At 39.7% G+C, this 15563-nt stretch overlaps 1 protein-coding gene across 2 annotated transcripts in view; it reads right to left on the bottom strand.

Annotated features, from left to right (window-relative positions):
• The window catches only part of CACUL1 (CDK2 associated cullin domain 1), a 45061-nt gene that overhangs the window by 25547 nt on the left and 3951 nt on the right, over positions 1-15563 (bottom strand). For both annotated transcript variants that reach the window (XM_039553776.1, XM_039553777.1), the window contains exons 2-3: positions 12923-13049; positions 8592-8694 (exon numbers count right to left, since the gene is read on the bottom strand). In XM_039553776.1, coding sequence (XP_039409710.1) covers positions 8592-8694; positions 12923-13049 — 230 coding nt within the window. The remainder of the gene's footprint in view (positions 1-8591; positions 8695-12922; positions 13050-15563) is intronic.

Here is a 15563-nt window from a genome sequence, read left to right as displayed (position 1 = left end):
CTTCTCTTGCTGCTAGATTGCCATTTTCATTAAAAAAAAACCAAAACAACAATAAAGCCAACAAGAAAAAAACACAGAAGCTGGGCAGTGCAGATTTAATCTCAGCAGTACACACAGCCAGTCTGCCACACTTTCGACAGGGGACATAAGCACTGATACCCTTTTTCTCCACTGCAGATGAGAAATCTGCTAGCTCCGCTCCCAAAGCCCATGTCACAGTAAGGGAGGCTGTTTATGAGGGAACAACGTCTGTACACCCAGCTGTCTCCTGAGAATGACCTCAGGAGTGTTTTAATGGAAGGATACCTGGGAGCTGTGAACCACCACCACACCTTGCAATCAGTGGAAAACAACTGCTCTGGATAAAACCAGAAAAAGCTAAAAGAGGTCCTGACAGCTTCAGAGGAAGCACCCACTAGTGTCAGGCAGATATCAGGCCTTAGTTTTAACCTCTGCAATGCATAAATCATGGTGTTGTCTGCTTTATCAGCATGAAATGTCACTTTTCAGTTTTATTCTGGCAGTGTTTCATGTCAAGCCTCAACAGCCAAGACATTAACAGCGATGGACAACAACAAAAAAGCAAGCTTGACAATCAAACTCTGCTCAACTAAAGCTTGACTTGTAAATACCAAAATACCCAAGCCAAATAGAAATCAATAACAGTATTTTCACAGCTCACCTATGAAGTACTGTAATCTGTGTGGGGAAAACAGAACAATCTGTTTTCTGTTCATCACAGTTATAGTACGGCTGCTCCAAACTGAAATCAATTATTTGCTTGAGCACAGGATCTTTCTCCACATCTCTACATCCACATTTACAGGACAGCAACTGAAGCTGGATTAGTTTTATACAAACTACTTGAATTTTGTGAACTAAAAAGCAGCACATAGCAACAAATTCATGAGTAAACAGAAGTTGCTAATATTTTTATTTTAAGTGGCCATCATTAGAGCATAATTTCCATTTAAAATCTATACTTATTCACATATAGCTATTACAAGAAAAAAACCCAAAAAACTGCTTTGGGTGACACTTTTTACTCCTGGTCCTAGTCCAGAAAAAGAGAACACATACATTCAGCTGTTTAAATTACAAGGGGAGGGGCAGAATTAAGCATGACATTTACTTCTTACAACTCCCCAGCAACTATTAAGTCTTTACATCCACTCCTATCTTACCTGAAGGATGTATTACAGAAGCTTATTCAAAGATACAAAATACACACTCCTAGCCTAAGGTTTTCCAGGAAAGATGAGGATCCCTCATTCCTTCACTCCTCATCCTGAATCTTATGAAACTGTCAATTCAGGGGTTTGGGGGTGTTTTTTTGTAAGTTTATTGGTTTTTTGGATTGTTTGAGGTTTTTTTAAAACACTCCATACAGACAGGCAGTAAAAATCCTCTCCTACATTTGCTCTTATCTACCACTCATAAGGTTAAGAACAGTTTTCCAGCAAAAACTGTATTGTGTGTCTGTGCACAGGAGCATTCAATGTTTGGTTGGATTTCTCAAACTCTGATGCAGTTGCATTTGTTTAACATCTTCAGCTTGGTTGTGAGTCAACTGCTTCTTAGAATAAAATATTATGGTTGCTGTTTAAAAGCTGATGCTAGAGACACAGTTTCATCTCCTTATACACCACAGAGGACATCTCAGCACCAACAGAAATGAGAAGTAACAAGAAAACACATTTGAGAAAGGATGACATACAAGAGATAGTCAAAACAAGCAACTGGAGATCCTGCATAGTGAATTACCTTTCCCTTATTTGAAATCTAATATGTAGGCATTTCAATGCACTTGTGGGCAAGAAACTATGTATGTGAAAAAGATCTGGGTTTTTTCAGCTTGAAAACCAGTCTCAATATCACTCTTAAACTGAACATATGAAATCAGAAGGCAGCTTCTGGCTCAAGACGACTTGGAAATGGCTCACAAGAAAGAAACAGAGACAACAGCTTGAGGAACACAAAGCTAATCTATTTATGAAGAGTCACCTGGCACAATCAGCGGTATGTTTAGTAGAGTTTACACTCCTATGGTGAATGGGCAGTTCCATTTTCCTGGGAATATGCTCACTGCCAAAATGCCAGCACATATGCTGCAGCATCTCTCCCACGCCTGCCAAGTGAAAAGGGAGAATGGCTATGACTACACAAATTAACCTGTTACTCATGTAAGTGGTCTGAATCTTCTAAACCACTCTTTGTTCTTTCTCAAGAAAATATAATTTGTTTACCTTGCCTTGCAATGTATGTGATGCCCAGGTCTACCTCACTAGACATGGGTATTATTAAAACTTTTTACAAAAAACAGACATCAAACCAAAGCACAACTGATTCAAAGGCTGTGTCTTCCTAGTCAAGCCTGCACTCAAACCTGTTCAAAGCTGTACAGCCTCATGACATTTTCTCACGTAACTGTCTTACAGCAGGTTAGCAGGTGTGGGCCATGTTCCATTCCCACTCTACATGCTTGTAAAACAAAAAGACACTGTATCTAAAGACCATCAAAATCGTTTAGCAGTAAGAAATCTTCAGAAGCTTTTCTACCTATTAAATATATATTCATTACTGCTGTATTTACTTATATCTTTCTGTAATTGCATCAGGGTCTGCAGCCCCAGTGTAGTGTGACAAGGCACTAAACAGAGCTGCAGGACTACAAGCCTTTCCAAAAAGCTGCAGGCAAGAATGCTTCTCTCAGCTTAACTTGCTGATGGTAATGTCATTTTTAATGGCAATTCTGGCAATATGGTCACCCCTACTACTTAAGTTAAAAGCCATCTTTTTGATGTCCACACATAAAGATACAAACATCTATAGTGCTTCCGGTTTCCACCATCTGAGTTCAAATCATCCATTTGATCGGATTCAGTTCAGTGGGATTCACAGCAGTAAATGTTTGTTTCACAGACACACACAATTAAGCAATGTTCTCCCAGAAAAACTGATGGATAAATACCTACAGCTCTGAATATTTGGGTTTGGTTTTTTCCCATTTTAAATATTATGGACCAGATAAATGCCCAGTCTGCATCTCCTCTTGAAAAAATGAACTGTTGATATTAACAGATGGCCCAAATGGACTCCAAGAAACACCATTGATTTAACATAATTATTAAGAAAGAGTTAGAAAAAAAGTTCTCAATTTCCATTCTCCACCTCTATTTCTGATCTTTTCTAAAAGCAGAGCATAGAGGAGGCAGATTTGTTTTCTATTTAAGTCTTTGAGAAACTGCTAGATCTACAGATATTATTTCAGGGAATCAACTGATTTCAAATTACCAGACGTAATTTAAGTGTTACTTCTATGCTACAAGAAATAAGCATGACTTTTGAAGTAGGCTCCCTGTATTTCCTTTAGCTACCAAGTCAGACAATGCCCATACAAACAGTGTAGTAAGAATTGGCTTCTTCACATGGGTGGAGCAAATGGCCTCGCAGAAGTACATTACTAAAGTCTAATCATGCCTGCATTAGCAACCTGATTTACTAAGTGTACACAAAAAGCAGCCACAGATGATGCTGCCAAAAGCTGTATTTCACAGACTGGCATAACTGCTCCATTACAATACAGCACTTTATAAAGGTAATGTAATCACCAGTGTACCTTGGAGGGAAAGCAAAATACATCTCTGCAAAACAATCTGGAGTAAAACTACCTTAAAGTGTAAATATCAAGAATTGCTATGAGATGGTCCCCTGTATGTAACTCTGCCCACCGTTAGAAATTCAGTTTTACCAGTCCCTCAAAGCACTACCTGGATGCATTTTTACGGCACCCTGACCACATGCAAAACCCACAGGGTAAACATGACGAGCCACTTAAGCTTCAATAGACAACAGTTTCTAAAACACAAATAAAGTAGGAAGTTCAGAACCTCATCTGAAGTTTGGAATAAGGCATTTGTATTAATCAGATTAGTGTTTCAGAAAGAGTAGGTGCAGGAGATGACCGGCTCCTCACCACTGGCTGGAAACTCCATATAATCACAGGGGACAAGGGGAAGGTAAACACAAGACAGCAAATAAGACAGGAAAAGGCAAGGAAAGAACAGATTGTCCACAACAAGATATTGCTAAGCTATACTTGAAAACAGATGACAGCAGTGCCTCCTTTAACTCTGTGTGTGTTTAGGTGTGAATGTGCCACAGCAAATACACTGGGAATGCTGCTCTCTTAGATTCTTAAGTACATTAGATTCACAGGCAAGACAGGCCTGTGAGTTATTGTTTTGCTTATTGTAAATTCTATAGAATCTTTTATTAAATTGTTTATATTAGGCTATTGATTAAGTGCTGTTAAGTTTAAATGCTGTTAAAACCATTAGGCCTAAACCGCTGGTCAAGTTGGAGGCTGAGTTTGGCAAAGGGATCCACTCTGAACCTTGTGACTTATTCTGAGGGTCTCCATCATTCCTTCCTATCCTTACCCTTTTCCTATTCCCTGCCACCACACAGATCATTTCTGGGTGATTTTACTTTTAGACCGCTTGATTTTAGTCTGATTTTCCTCTGCGTGCTTTAACCATGTAGTAGTTATAGTGTGAGCCTTGACAATGAACTCTGTCATGCTTTCACTTTAATATTAAAGCTGCTTTTCCTGATACCTTTACCAGGGGTTCTTTGAGCACCCTAAAATCCTCATTGAGGACACCTGATTCCCATGCACATTCTCCCAAGGAAACAGCAAGTGGGACAATACTTTCATGCACTGCACTGACTGGTTTGAGAGCCGACAAGCCAAGAGGCTGAGAAGTTGTAAAGATTAATATCAGGCAGGAAACCTTTCTGGCATTGCACAACGAAGACTATAAACCTGCAGGTCCTGGGGGCCAAACAGCAGACATGCAAATTATCTACCAACACCAGTGACTCCTCAGTGCAGTCATGTTCATTATAAAAAAAATATAATACATTATCATAAAAAAAACACCCCACCACAAACAGAAAACAACAGATCCCTTTTTCTCTCTCCTCTAGATAAAAAAAGGTGCAACATGACAAATAAATGGCTTTCAGCTCTCAGTCATTTCACAAAGGAAGCACTGAGTTTGTTCTAACTAAAAGGAAAATATTCCACTGCACCTGCACAAAAAAGCTATGTTTGTAACAAGCCAGCTCAAAGCCACAGCACATTCTGATTGTCAATGCTTTAAGTACTTTCCACCATCTTTTGCTGAAGAGATATGTAATGGGAAGAGTGCTTGATTTTAAATTACTTTATCAGAGTGCATAAGAATAAATTAAGCCAGAAACACTACTGCCTAATGCAAATACAGTTTTACTCATTTTAAAGAGAGACGTATTTAATCTGAAAGCATATGTTTGTGTATCCACCCTACCTCATACATCTGAATGACTCAGCAATTACCCACAAAAACAGCTGACATTATTTCAAACCACAGCATAATGACCCATGTCCATTACCAGTGAAATGTTTCCAAATACAGCATCCTAGAAAAATCATCTGTATGCTACAGGCTTCACAGACCTCAAGACAACAGGAAACAAGTTAATTTGTGTTTTCTGCAGCAACATGTTATTTTTTTTAAGCTGACAAAATCCAAAATTCCTATCAACTCAGGAATTAGGGAGATTGAATACTCAATTACTGAAAGTTCCACATGGCAAAACTCAGTCTTAACTAATGCAGAGAAGCTGGTCAGACATCAGCTGTAGGAAAGGAAAGCAATCCTAGCTCGGAGTCTCTCCACAGCAGCCTCAAGAAAGGATCACCAACTTACAGATCCAGTAATGAGGGAGCTGGAAATGGCTTGGCATACAGGAGGCCCCATATCAGCCTGATGACAAGCAATTCATCTCATCTAAATGTATCATTACTCACTCAAAAAACCACTGCTCACTGCAGTGAGCACCCCATGTCCAACATGCAAAAATACACCAGCCCAGCCACATTTTCCTATGGCCTCTGCCACCACTGAAAGTAACTCTCTCGAGCTGAAAAGCTGTGAAACAATCCCTCAGAAATGCACAGGGCAACACCAACACCACACAAGCTGTCCTGCAGTCTGGAAAAGCAGAAGTCACACAGGATGACCAGGGACTGTTTGACTGTGCCAGCACAGTGCCTGGGACACCCAGCTCAGGACACCCACGTGTCCATGTGTCCATCACTCTGCTGACTCCAGCTGTGGCCAGCTGCTCAGACAACACACACAGGGAGGGGGGAAATAAATATATATGGGGAGTTTCTGCAGTGAATGCCCTGAGAGAGAAACCAAACTCCATTAAGACTAAATCCATGCAAGAGCAAGTCTGACCAGTCCCCTGAGGTGCTCCCACTTTTACTGTTTGGTATCTGGGTTTTACTGGTTTGGCTGTTGATGAGTGGTTCCTGTAGGAGACAGCTTGCTCTGGCATGTTGGTTACAGGCAGACATTCTGCAGCCCACTTGCCATTTAGCTGTTATAGTGCTATGCAAAGAAGGTGCTGGCCTGTCCAGAGCAAGACATTGCACTTGCCTGACATTTCAGTTTCCATAACCATCTGTTTTCTGACACACACCAACATTCCTGCTTATACTGGGATACTTTTGCATCTCTGAACATTAAAAACTAACAACCTGCATCAAGTCATAGCTTGCCAAACAAACAGAACTCTCAAATGTTGCTGGCAGGTGAATGAGATTATGTCAGAAAGCGAAACACCACAAACTGTGCATTAAAAGGATTCACATATATAGGTTTTTTTATTGTTTGCCTGTCTGAACCAGAAACTTCCAAGCAACTAACATTTACAAAGTAATTTGCTGTTGTTGCTAGGATAAAGATCTAGAACTGCATTTTCAACATAAACCCCGAGTGACTGAATGTCACCAAAATGTATTAAGATCAAAGAAGTATCAGGATAATAAAATACATTGTAGTAATTTCTTAAGAGTAAATTTCACAACCCACAGCTAAAACAGTTTCTTTATAGAACAATTTTTGAGGCATGTGAGTTTTACCTCCAGCAGCTCAAAAAGATCCATTTGTCATCCAAAAGCCAAGTCATGTTCACACGTCAGACAAAACTCACATAATGCACACAAAGATGGTATCCTGTTATATTACAGGTGTGTCTAACCTACATAAGGAAGCTTTTGCAAGGCTAAGATTGCATTAAACAGTTGTCAACTATTCTTTCAGCAAGCTGATGTTCAGAAGGCAGCCTTGGTTTTAGGCAGAATTATTTAGGCTCATATGTGCTAAAGCAAACTTTAAAATCAGCTGCCTCAGTTCTGGGACTTAAGAGAAAGGAGTCAAGGACTAGCACGGAGTAAAGAATTTGGGGTATTCCCAAACTGAAATCAAACTAAAGCAGTGTATTACCATGGGATATATCAGAAGAACTGGTCAAACCTGTATAGCTGAAATGAATCATAGTTCTCACAAACAGGAGAAAAAATGTACAGGCTGCACCAGCTCAGCAGAACCAAGGGAAGGCTTTATTTTAAATACTATGTTCACCAACTCCAAGCAATTTTTACAGAACACTGAGGCTGTCACTCCATGAGGAATAAAGAGAACATAAAAGAGAAAAGAAGAAAGAACCTAGCAAATACCATGCCTATTAAATGCTGGATAGTTATTTTTCTTTATAAGGAAAGCCACAAGAGGAAAACAGTGCAACAAAAAGGACATCAGAGAGATCACAGTGCTATATATTTTCGTGGGAATGCACGTTTAGCCAGAAATATCTGATGCAGTTAAAGCATTAAGAGTGTTTTGGGCTGACAGAAATTAGTTATCAATGTGTTAGAAGCACTGAAGAAGCTGCTGTAGTTTAGAGCTTCTTTATATTTGGCATCTCTACTTCATGCACTGCAGTTGAGTACAGAACTCAGACATCAGTTACGGAAGTGAAAAAAGCTGCAGGGAAAAATCAAGCAGTGTTGCTGCTACAGCAGTGACAATTTCAAGTACATATCTGGAGATTCTAGTCTAAAAGGAATGTTCAACAAGGAATAGACATGAAAACAGCCATGGATGCACAAGTAAGATGCAGAGAAGGATAGGGAAATACAAACTGTATATATTACGACTGCTGTAAACCACTGACATCTAGAGATGGGCAAGAAAAATGCAGAATAAGCTGTAACAGAATTCCATATGCAGTAATTCTTAAATTATACTTCACAATCTATATTTAATTCACCTAAATTTTTTCCTTTAGATTTTCCGTTTTGTGCTGCTTGTGGTGCACAAGAACCATAAACAGTTTATACACATTTACACAGGAATGGCAGACATTTATCTCATGTGCTCAGATCATGTTTGACTGAGGTATTTACATTCCAGATTATACTTTAGATTTCCCATTCTCCATTCTTTCATTCTGTATCATCTATTCAGGTTTAGCCACTGCTCTCCACATGGTTGAGACCTCCAAGGTCTGGCAGTGCCAACCTAGTAGCTGGTTTTCTGTCTGACAGCCCATTAGTGAATGAAGTAGTAGACAATTTTGTAAGTTAATGTAAATCAGTCTTAATAGCAATCCCCTCCATGGGCCACCTACATGCTGCTCTGATATAATCACAGATCCCAGGAAAGAGAGAATTAGATTGTGCAGCTTCTTACCTGCAGCTCCTTTGAGACTCTCTCTAAGTGGTTAGTTATCTTTTTTATTAGGTCACTATACATCTGTTCCGAATGCTGCTGGCATACACACTTATACACACAACTGCAGAAACAAATATAGGAACAAACAATGAACTTACAACAGTTTGCAGTGAAGGGTAACAGACTTCAAAACATTTTGTTCAAGTTTCAGTTTAGAGGATAATAGAGTTAATTGAATGATTGTTGAACTTTTAAATACAGTCCGAAGCTTGGAATGAGTTCCAGCAGGCTCTTACCGCTCCCCTGGAGGCTCCGGGGTGTCCATCCCATTCCCCCTCCCCAACCTCATTTTAACTTGAGTTCTCTTAACAGTGCACTTCAAAACAGCCAGGACAATTCTGTCAACAGCACATTCCTACTTCTGGCTTTGTCTCTCCTATGTGAATGAAGTCTCCATTACAATAAACAGGTTTAACAATTTTATGAATATTCTAGGGCAAAACCCTTACTAAAAGAAGGGTAACACTGACAAGTATTATAGAAGTTGCATCAAAACCATGGTAGCTTTAAAAAGAAATGGGAAAAGTTCTAAAATTACAGACCCAAGCATGTTACTTCATTCTTTGTTACTTATATTTGAAGAAAATTCTACACTTTCACAATAAAGATAGATGCAGAAAAAGAGCAACAAAACTTTAATTCTGCATTCCATGGCTTTGCTGTGTTAACTCTGGTCTTCAGTGTTACCTTTGCTTCTTAACACTTTATTGCTCTCATATTGCAATATAACATCTGCAAAATAAAGCTATTCATTGAAGACATATTTACAGCAGTTGTAAAACAAATACATGTATTACTTTCAGCAAGATATTATTAGAGTAGTCATCGCTGTCAGGACTAGCACCAGTATTCATCTGTACCAAGCAGCTTTTACTCCTCAGTCAGCATTCTGAAATTTAGCTGCCAAACCCAAGAGGCCCAGGGAGACTTCACCTGGTATCTTGAGCAAGTCACATCTCCTCTGTTCTGCTCCCCTCTCCCCTCCTCTGTACCAAGAACTGTAACAGCGAGCAATTTAGGCCAGAGACTGCTCTTAGGACATGTGCAAACAACTGACTTCCAGGGAGGTCCAGACCCCAGCCTTGAATTCTGCAGGCTTTCAAGGGCCCCAAAAGCCCAAAGCTACAGGGCAGCAACACTGTGTACAGGAACTAAGACTTTCCAGTTCTCTGCTGAGAAGGTGGTGCTAAGACAGGCAAACTACAAAGATGGCGAAAGTCTGCTTATTTGGTGAACCATGTTATTTCTTAAAAACCAAAAGACACCCCCACACCTCTGGTATTATTGTATTTTAAAAATAACTAAGTATCTGTAGTTTGATATTATTTAAATATTATCAGTCAAGGTCATCCTTTTTCTTTCACATCAAGTCTACCAATAGCAGATCCTACATTGAGACAAGCAACTGCAAAAGCTATTTTGGTACAATACCATTTTCTAAGAGCAAAAATATCAGCTTAGTTTGGATCAAAGAGAGAAACACTGATAAGAAAAGTGAGACTGATATTTGTATCTCTTACAAAATCGGCCAGCTGGGTAACCACAGCAAATGGCCATACATTTGTTTGTTCCATAGCTAACTAGTACACAGCCACTTTCACAAGCTGACCGCTTTATTTGCATGCAACTAAACTGAATTTTAAAGCACACTTCTCCTTAGTGTTACACAGACTATTGCTGCCTCTTTTCTGCAACATGTTCTGTAGTCACACACCAGTCTTCCCATGTATACACAGGGTATGTTTACGTTTTATTTGAACACTTCTATTTAGAGATTCCTTCCCCATTTTGAGATCCTGTTTTCAGTTCCTGATTGTGGGCTAATTCTGTGAATCATCCTTACCCTGATATTACCCAAAAGAAGTCACGAGCTTGTTAGTTCTTTAACATAACCAAACACCTTAGGAAAAGGAAGTCCCAAAAAGGACATTGGAGGGTAAGCAGTGGTTTACAGGGATGAACGCTCAAGCTCTCTAAGTTGTCCTGAGGAACAGAAAACTGCACTGCACCTGGGAGGCAGTGCAGGCTGCCAGAAGTGCAACTTAGCTGAGCACATTTTCCTCATCTCAAACCTTCCTTCACACCTCTCTGCCAATTTATCCAACCCTTTAGTAACAGAAAGTGACTATCCACAGGCAGGCTTTGGGCTCGCAGTTGAAAACAGACACTAATGACACTTTGATACCTTACTGATCAACTGGTCCATGGTAATTATCTGCATACACACCTTGGAAGTTATCTTACAGCTCTCAGAGCTGGGGAGTAGGCAGCTACAGCTATCACTGACCATGCCAAATATAGCAGTTTGGGTTTCTAATAATGTATTTTGAGTTTGCATTATGGAAGCCTCGATTCCTTTAGTTAGCACAAAGATGACCAAAAATACAGTAGTATTTTCACCTCAGTTTCACTGTGAAGAAAAAAAAAAATGTAGCTGTTTGAACCACTTCAAGAAACATTCTATCTTTCAGACTAAAGAACTGGCCTAGTTCTTTAGGCTGTTCTTCCAGTTCTAGAAGCAGAGAAGATCTAAACTCCAAGTCTGCTACAGACTCTCAACAATACTCCAAGCAAACATTCTTATTAAATTCAATTAAAAAAAAAAATCAATTATTCTTCCCTTGTCAATCTATCTTGTCCAGACTGTCAATCAAAGGAACAGTCTAAAAATATTAACGAAAAAACGAAAATCTATCTCCTGGTTGGAAGAGGCTGTGGCAGAATAATTACAACCACAGACATAAATTTTTAGAACAAAACTGACACACACCAGCTTTACCAGTAACACTAAACTATGGAAAATCTTTAGCTTTGGTAATAGTAAAACACATGTAACAGTTATCCATGCATCATTAGAGTCCTGCACCAAGTGCCCCAGATGTACAGGGGTTATCCATGCGAAACTGAAAACCCACCAGTCCTTCAGTAAATAAAACTTTTGAGAAGTAGAAAGGTGACATGGATAAACTCCAGTTATGTGCAAACCATAACTAGGTATAATTAAACCATTAACTTTGCACACCTACTTTTATCAGAGATGACTTCTGAGATATGTCCTACTGCAGATTGTTTGCACATTGGGGATTTTGAGCTGGGAAGGTTTTTGATTACTTACACTAAAACCGTCTCTCTTAATTCAAATGACCATCTCAATTATTTATACACATGATATCTGAGTCCTGATAAAAGTAGTTCCAAAAGTTTGGAGAGGAAAGAGGAAGTTTATTGAAGTTTTCAACAGGAACTAAGGGGCAAAACTAAACACCTGCCTTTTTTTTATCTGCTTCCCTAATCCAAAGTTTCAAACGGCAGAGATAAAGTGGCTAAGAGCAAGAGGCAACAGAGCTGCAAGTCTCTAAAAAGAGCCCTCAGTGACAGAGCTGGCAGCATTACTCTGCAGAGGGCAACACTGGTGAAGAAATTCAAGACAGCAGTGCTACAGTTATGATGCTGGCAAGGGCCAGGGGTTTTAACAGTTATCTTGGCCAGTAAATCCAGCAGCAGTCCCCCACTTCCCATCCATTTCACCAACACCCTGAATACCTGCCACCTACAGAACAACAATCTCCATTTTAGTTAATCTCTTAAGAAACTGCCAGGTCTCTAAAGCATTTAGCATTTTGGAGCAGCAGTACGATGGGCAAGCAAATCCCCCACCATCACCAGTACTGAGCATTAGCTTAGCCTGAAGGACAGTTCTGGTGTGTGATTAGATAACAAACTGCAGCTCCAAGACAGGTACAGCCCAAGCCTTCTCCAGACAAGAATGGAGATGCAAAGGAGTGTCCTTCAACAGCCAGGAACTGCATATGGCTGGGCAAGAGGAGAACACACCAAAGCCACCTCAGGCATAACACACAAATGACAATTTACATCAAAGGACCTTGGCACCAGGTGCTTCTACTTCCTTCTGCACATCAACCACACCAAATTAGATATGACAAAGAAGCCTTCTGACACATTAAGTCAACTGCCTACCATGCCAATCTCTTTGGAGAAAAGGATGTTGAGACTTTAATACATTTCCTAGTACATTACATTAAGCAACTGTGATGGAGTTTATTTTAATGTTAGTGTTTTCAGCATTTTAATTCTTTAACGTTTATTCCTGTTAACACAGTATGTCAAGATATGTTATCTATTACTCATTCTAACTATTTAAACAGTATTGTATTTCACATAACCTTCCCATTTGTCTATATGTTCCCATATGCATAGGCAGCAAGATCAAATAAACATTTCATTTTAAAGAAAAAATAAGTTGTGTAGTATTTAAAGTATTTCCTTACCTGTATATTTGTTCATAGGAGATAGGGATGTAGTCACCAGGACTCTGAGTTAAAAGCTGATCTATGGCACTGTCCAACTTTGGCCAATATGTGCTCTTATAGTCTTCAATTGTTATAACATTCATTACTGCAAGAAAAAGACAAGAATAGATTTAGTAACTTCACCTAAAAGACTAGAAGCAAGTGAATGCTCTGTGATTTCACACCACACCAATAAGCAGGCCAAAAGACCTGGGAACAGCTCACTTCCACCAAGACAACCTCATCTAAAACTAAAGTCCAGACTTGAATTTGTATCTTTGTAATTACAAAAAATGAAATCAGGAAACCTGCCAAATCAATGCTTGGGTATTTCTCTGGGGCCCAAGTAACAAGGAAAAGCAAACCCCTGGGAGTTCTAAGATGAAAATATAATGACAAAAATTTATAAAAAGATTAGTTCAGATTAATGAATTATGTAACTTTGTGGCAGTTCAGAATCAATTATTAACATGGCATCTTCACATTCAGGAGAACAAGCTCTGGCCAAGACTTACTATTATTTCTGAATAATCCTTCCCAGCAGATGTATTAATTTCACAAGTCTCAGGTGGGACCAGCACCTTCCTTGGTCTAAAAGCTGATGCAATTCCCTCTGCCTTCAACTTCAGTTAGGCTTCCAGGCAACTTTTTTGTATCTGTATTGCAGTTCCCCTCTAGCAGGGACAATTACACTCCTTTTCCAGATAAGGATCACCGCAGGGAAGAATAGGAGGTGTTTAAATTAGCGTTCCCCACTGCTCCCTGATCTTCCTCCTGAGCTTTCCAACTGCACCCTCTTGCACCAGTGACTCAGGGTGCCTTCAAAGCCACAGAAGGGTTTGGATCTCTCTTTTCAGGGAGGATTTCTGAACCAACCACTCGTGGCTCAGTTCCAACAGGTTCACACCCTCCCTTCAGGGCCGTACTCTCAGCACTACCTCCCTGCCTTGTCACACCACCACGGCTTCACAGCACCCACTCAAAAAAGCCCTCAGCAACCAACAGCACCTTAACCAAACCTATGATTTGAATTCAAGCTATGAAATCAAATCAAATCTATCAAAATAAAAAAGGATCAAAACTATCCAGCACAGGAAATCTAAAATAATTTCTTCATCTGAACTGCGCATATAAGTCTGGGCTATATGGAACAGAGAATAAAGATACTTCTCACCCCACACAGACCAGTTTAGACACAACACTGGAGAGAAATCTTTTGGTTAGGGATGAATTTTAAATACACATTTAAATGTAGATTCACTGCTGGGTTTGAGGAGCAGTATTTTTGAAAGGTATTTTCACAAGGGGTTGAAAGGAGCCGAGTGAGTCACTTTTGGCAGCATTGTGAGGAACAATTCTAAGGAAATTGGCAAAACAGTTATGAGTACCGTGCGGGGAAAAAAAAGATTATAAAGAGAACCTGGAATAGAGAGAGGTGTGAGACAAGGAAGTGTTGGAACTCTCTCTGTACAAGCAAGTACTACAGATTTCTTTGTGTGTCTTGTTAGGGTATTTCAGCCAGAAACTTTGGTTAGAGAAAGATGTTAGTGCAGCACTCCCGGCTCCTCTTCACCCAGCTATAGCCATGGGTCCACCCTTGCTCCATAGCTGTTACAGAATCACATCTAGCTAACCTCAAGGTGTCTGAGCAGTGGCCAGGTCCCCACTACCACGTGCTGCAGGACACTGCCCCAAGAGCCCAGCGTGCAATCCAAAAGGACATCCCTGTTTGCTAACAGGTGAATGGTGGTCACAGGGCTGGGTACACAGCCACCAGCATTTCAGTTAACAAGTCCAACAAGTCGGCTCCCCCACTAAAAGCATCCACGCAGTCAGCAGCAGCAGAGCACCTCCCTGGCAGTAAACTCAGCCTTTATTCCTTGCCTTGCAATGCCTTGTTTGAGTTCTCATCCCTTACAGAGCCCATGCTCCAGGCACATGTTCTCAGGAGCAGCTCCACACAGTACTTTTACTATTCCTGCTTACACTCAGCAGTAAGACTTGAGCTTTTGTTTTTTACTTTGTTACCCCAAAAAAGATGGGCCTCCACAGAACCACTCTGTTCCACAGAAAATATTACACTGAAGTCAGCATAAACATTAGACCAAGTCCTGCTTTAAGATTTCAATTTATAGTCACGCCCACATCTGGTTTAACATACTAAATGAGCCCTATTAATTTTTTAAAAATAGTCAAGTAAGAATTGAGAATACTGCAAAATAGTTTTACCAGGCTGTTGAGATGTTAATTTTTTTTTTTTTTTAACAATATGGAAAAAAAAAAAACAGCAGCAGACAGGAAGGTCTGCCCATTAGACATGCTGCACAGGTAAAGGACAAAATGCTTTTATGAACAGCCCCATGAGACTTGCATAGAAAATGTACTGATAAATTCACAGTAACATTCTAGAAAAGCTTCATTCTCATTCAAAAGTCTCTTACAAGTACTATGTAATTTGATTTCCACACTTCAGTTCTGAAACTAAGCCTACCACAATATTTACATAGCTAGAAGTCCAAGACTATAAACCGAATAATCACTATTTTTATTCTTTTAATCCAGAAAACAAAGTACTTTAAAATTTTAACAACTACCACAAGTTAGCAATGTCCTTTTTCTC

The sequence above is a fragment of the Corvus cornix genome, chromosome 6 (assembly GCF_000738735.6).
Source record: "Corvus cornix cornix isolate S_Up_H32 chromosome 6, ASM73873v5, whole genome shotgun sequence".
NCBI lineage: Eukaryota > Metazoa > Chordata > Aves > Passeriformes > Corvidae > Corvus > Corvus cornix.
Note: the sequence above shows the minus strand (reverse complement) of the source record. Positions and strands in the feature narration are given on the sequence as shown.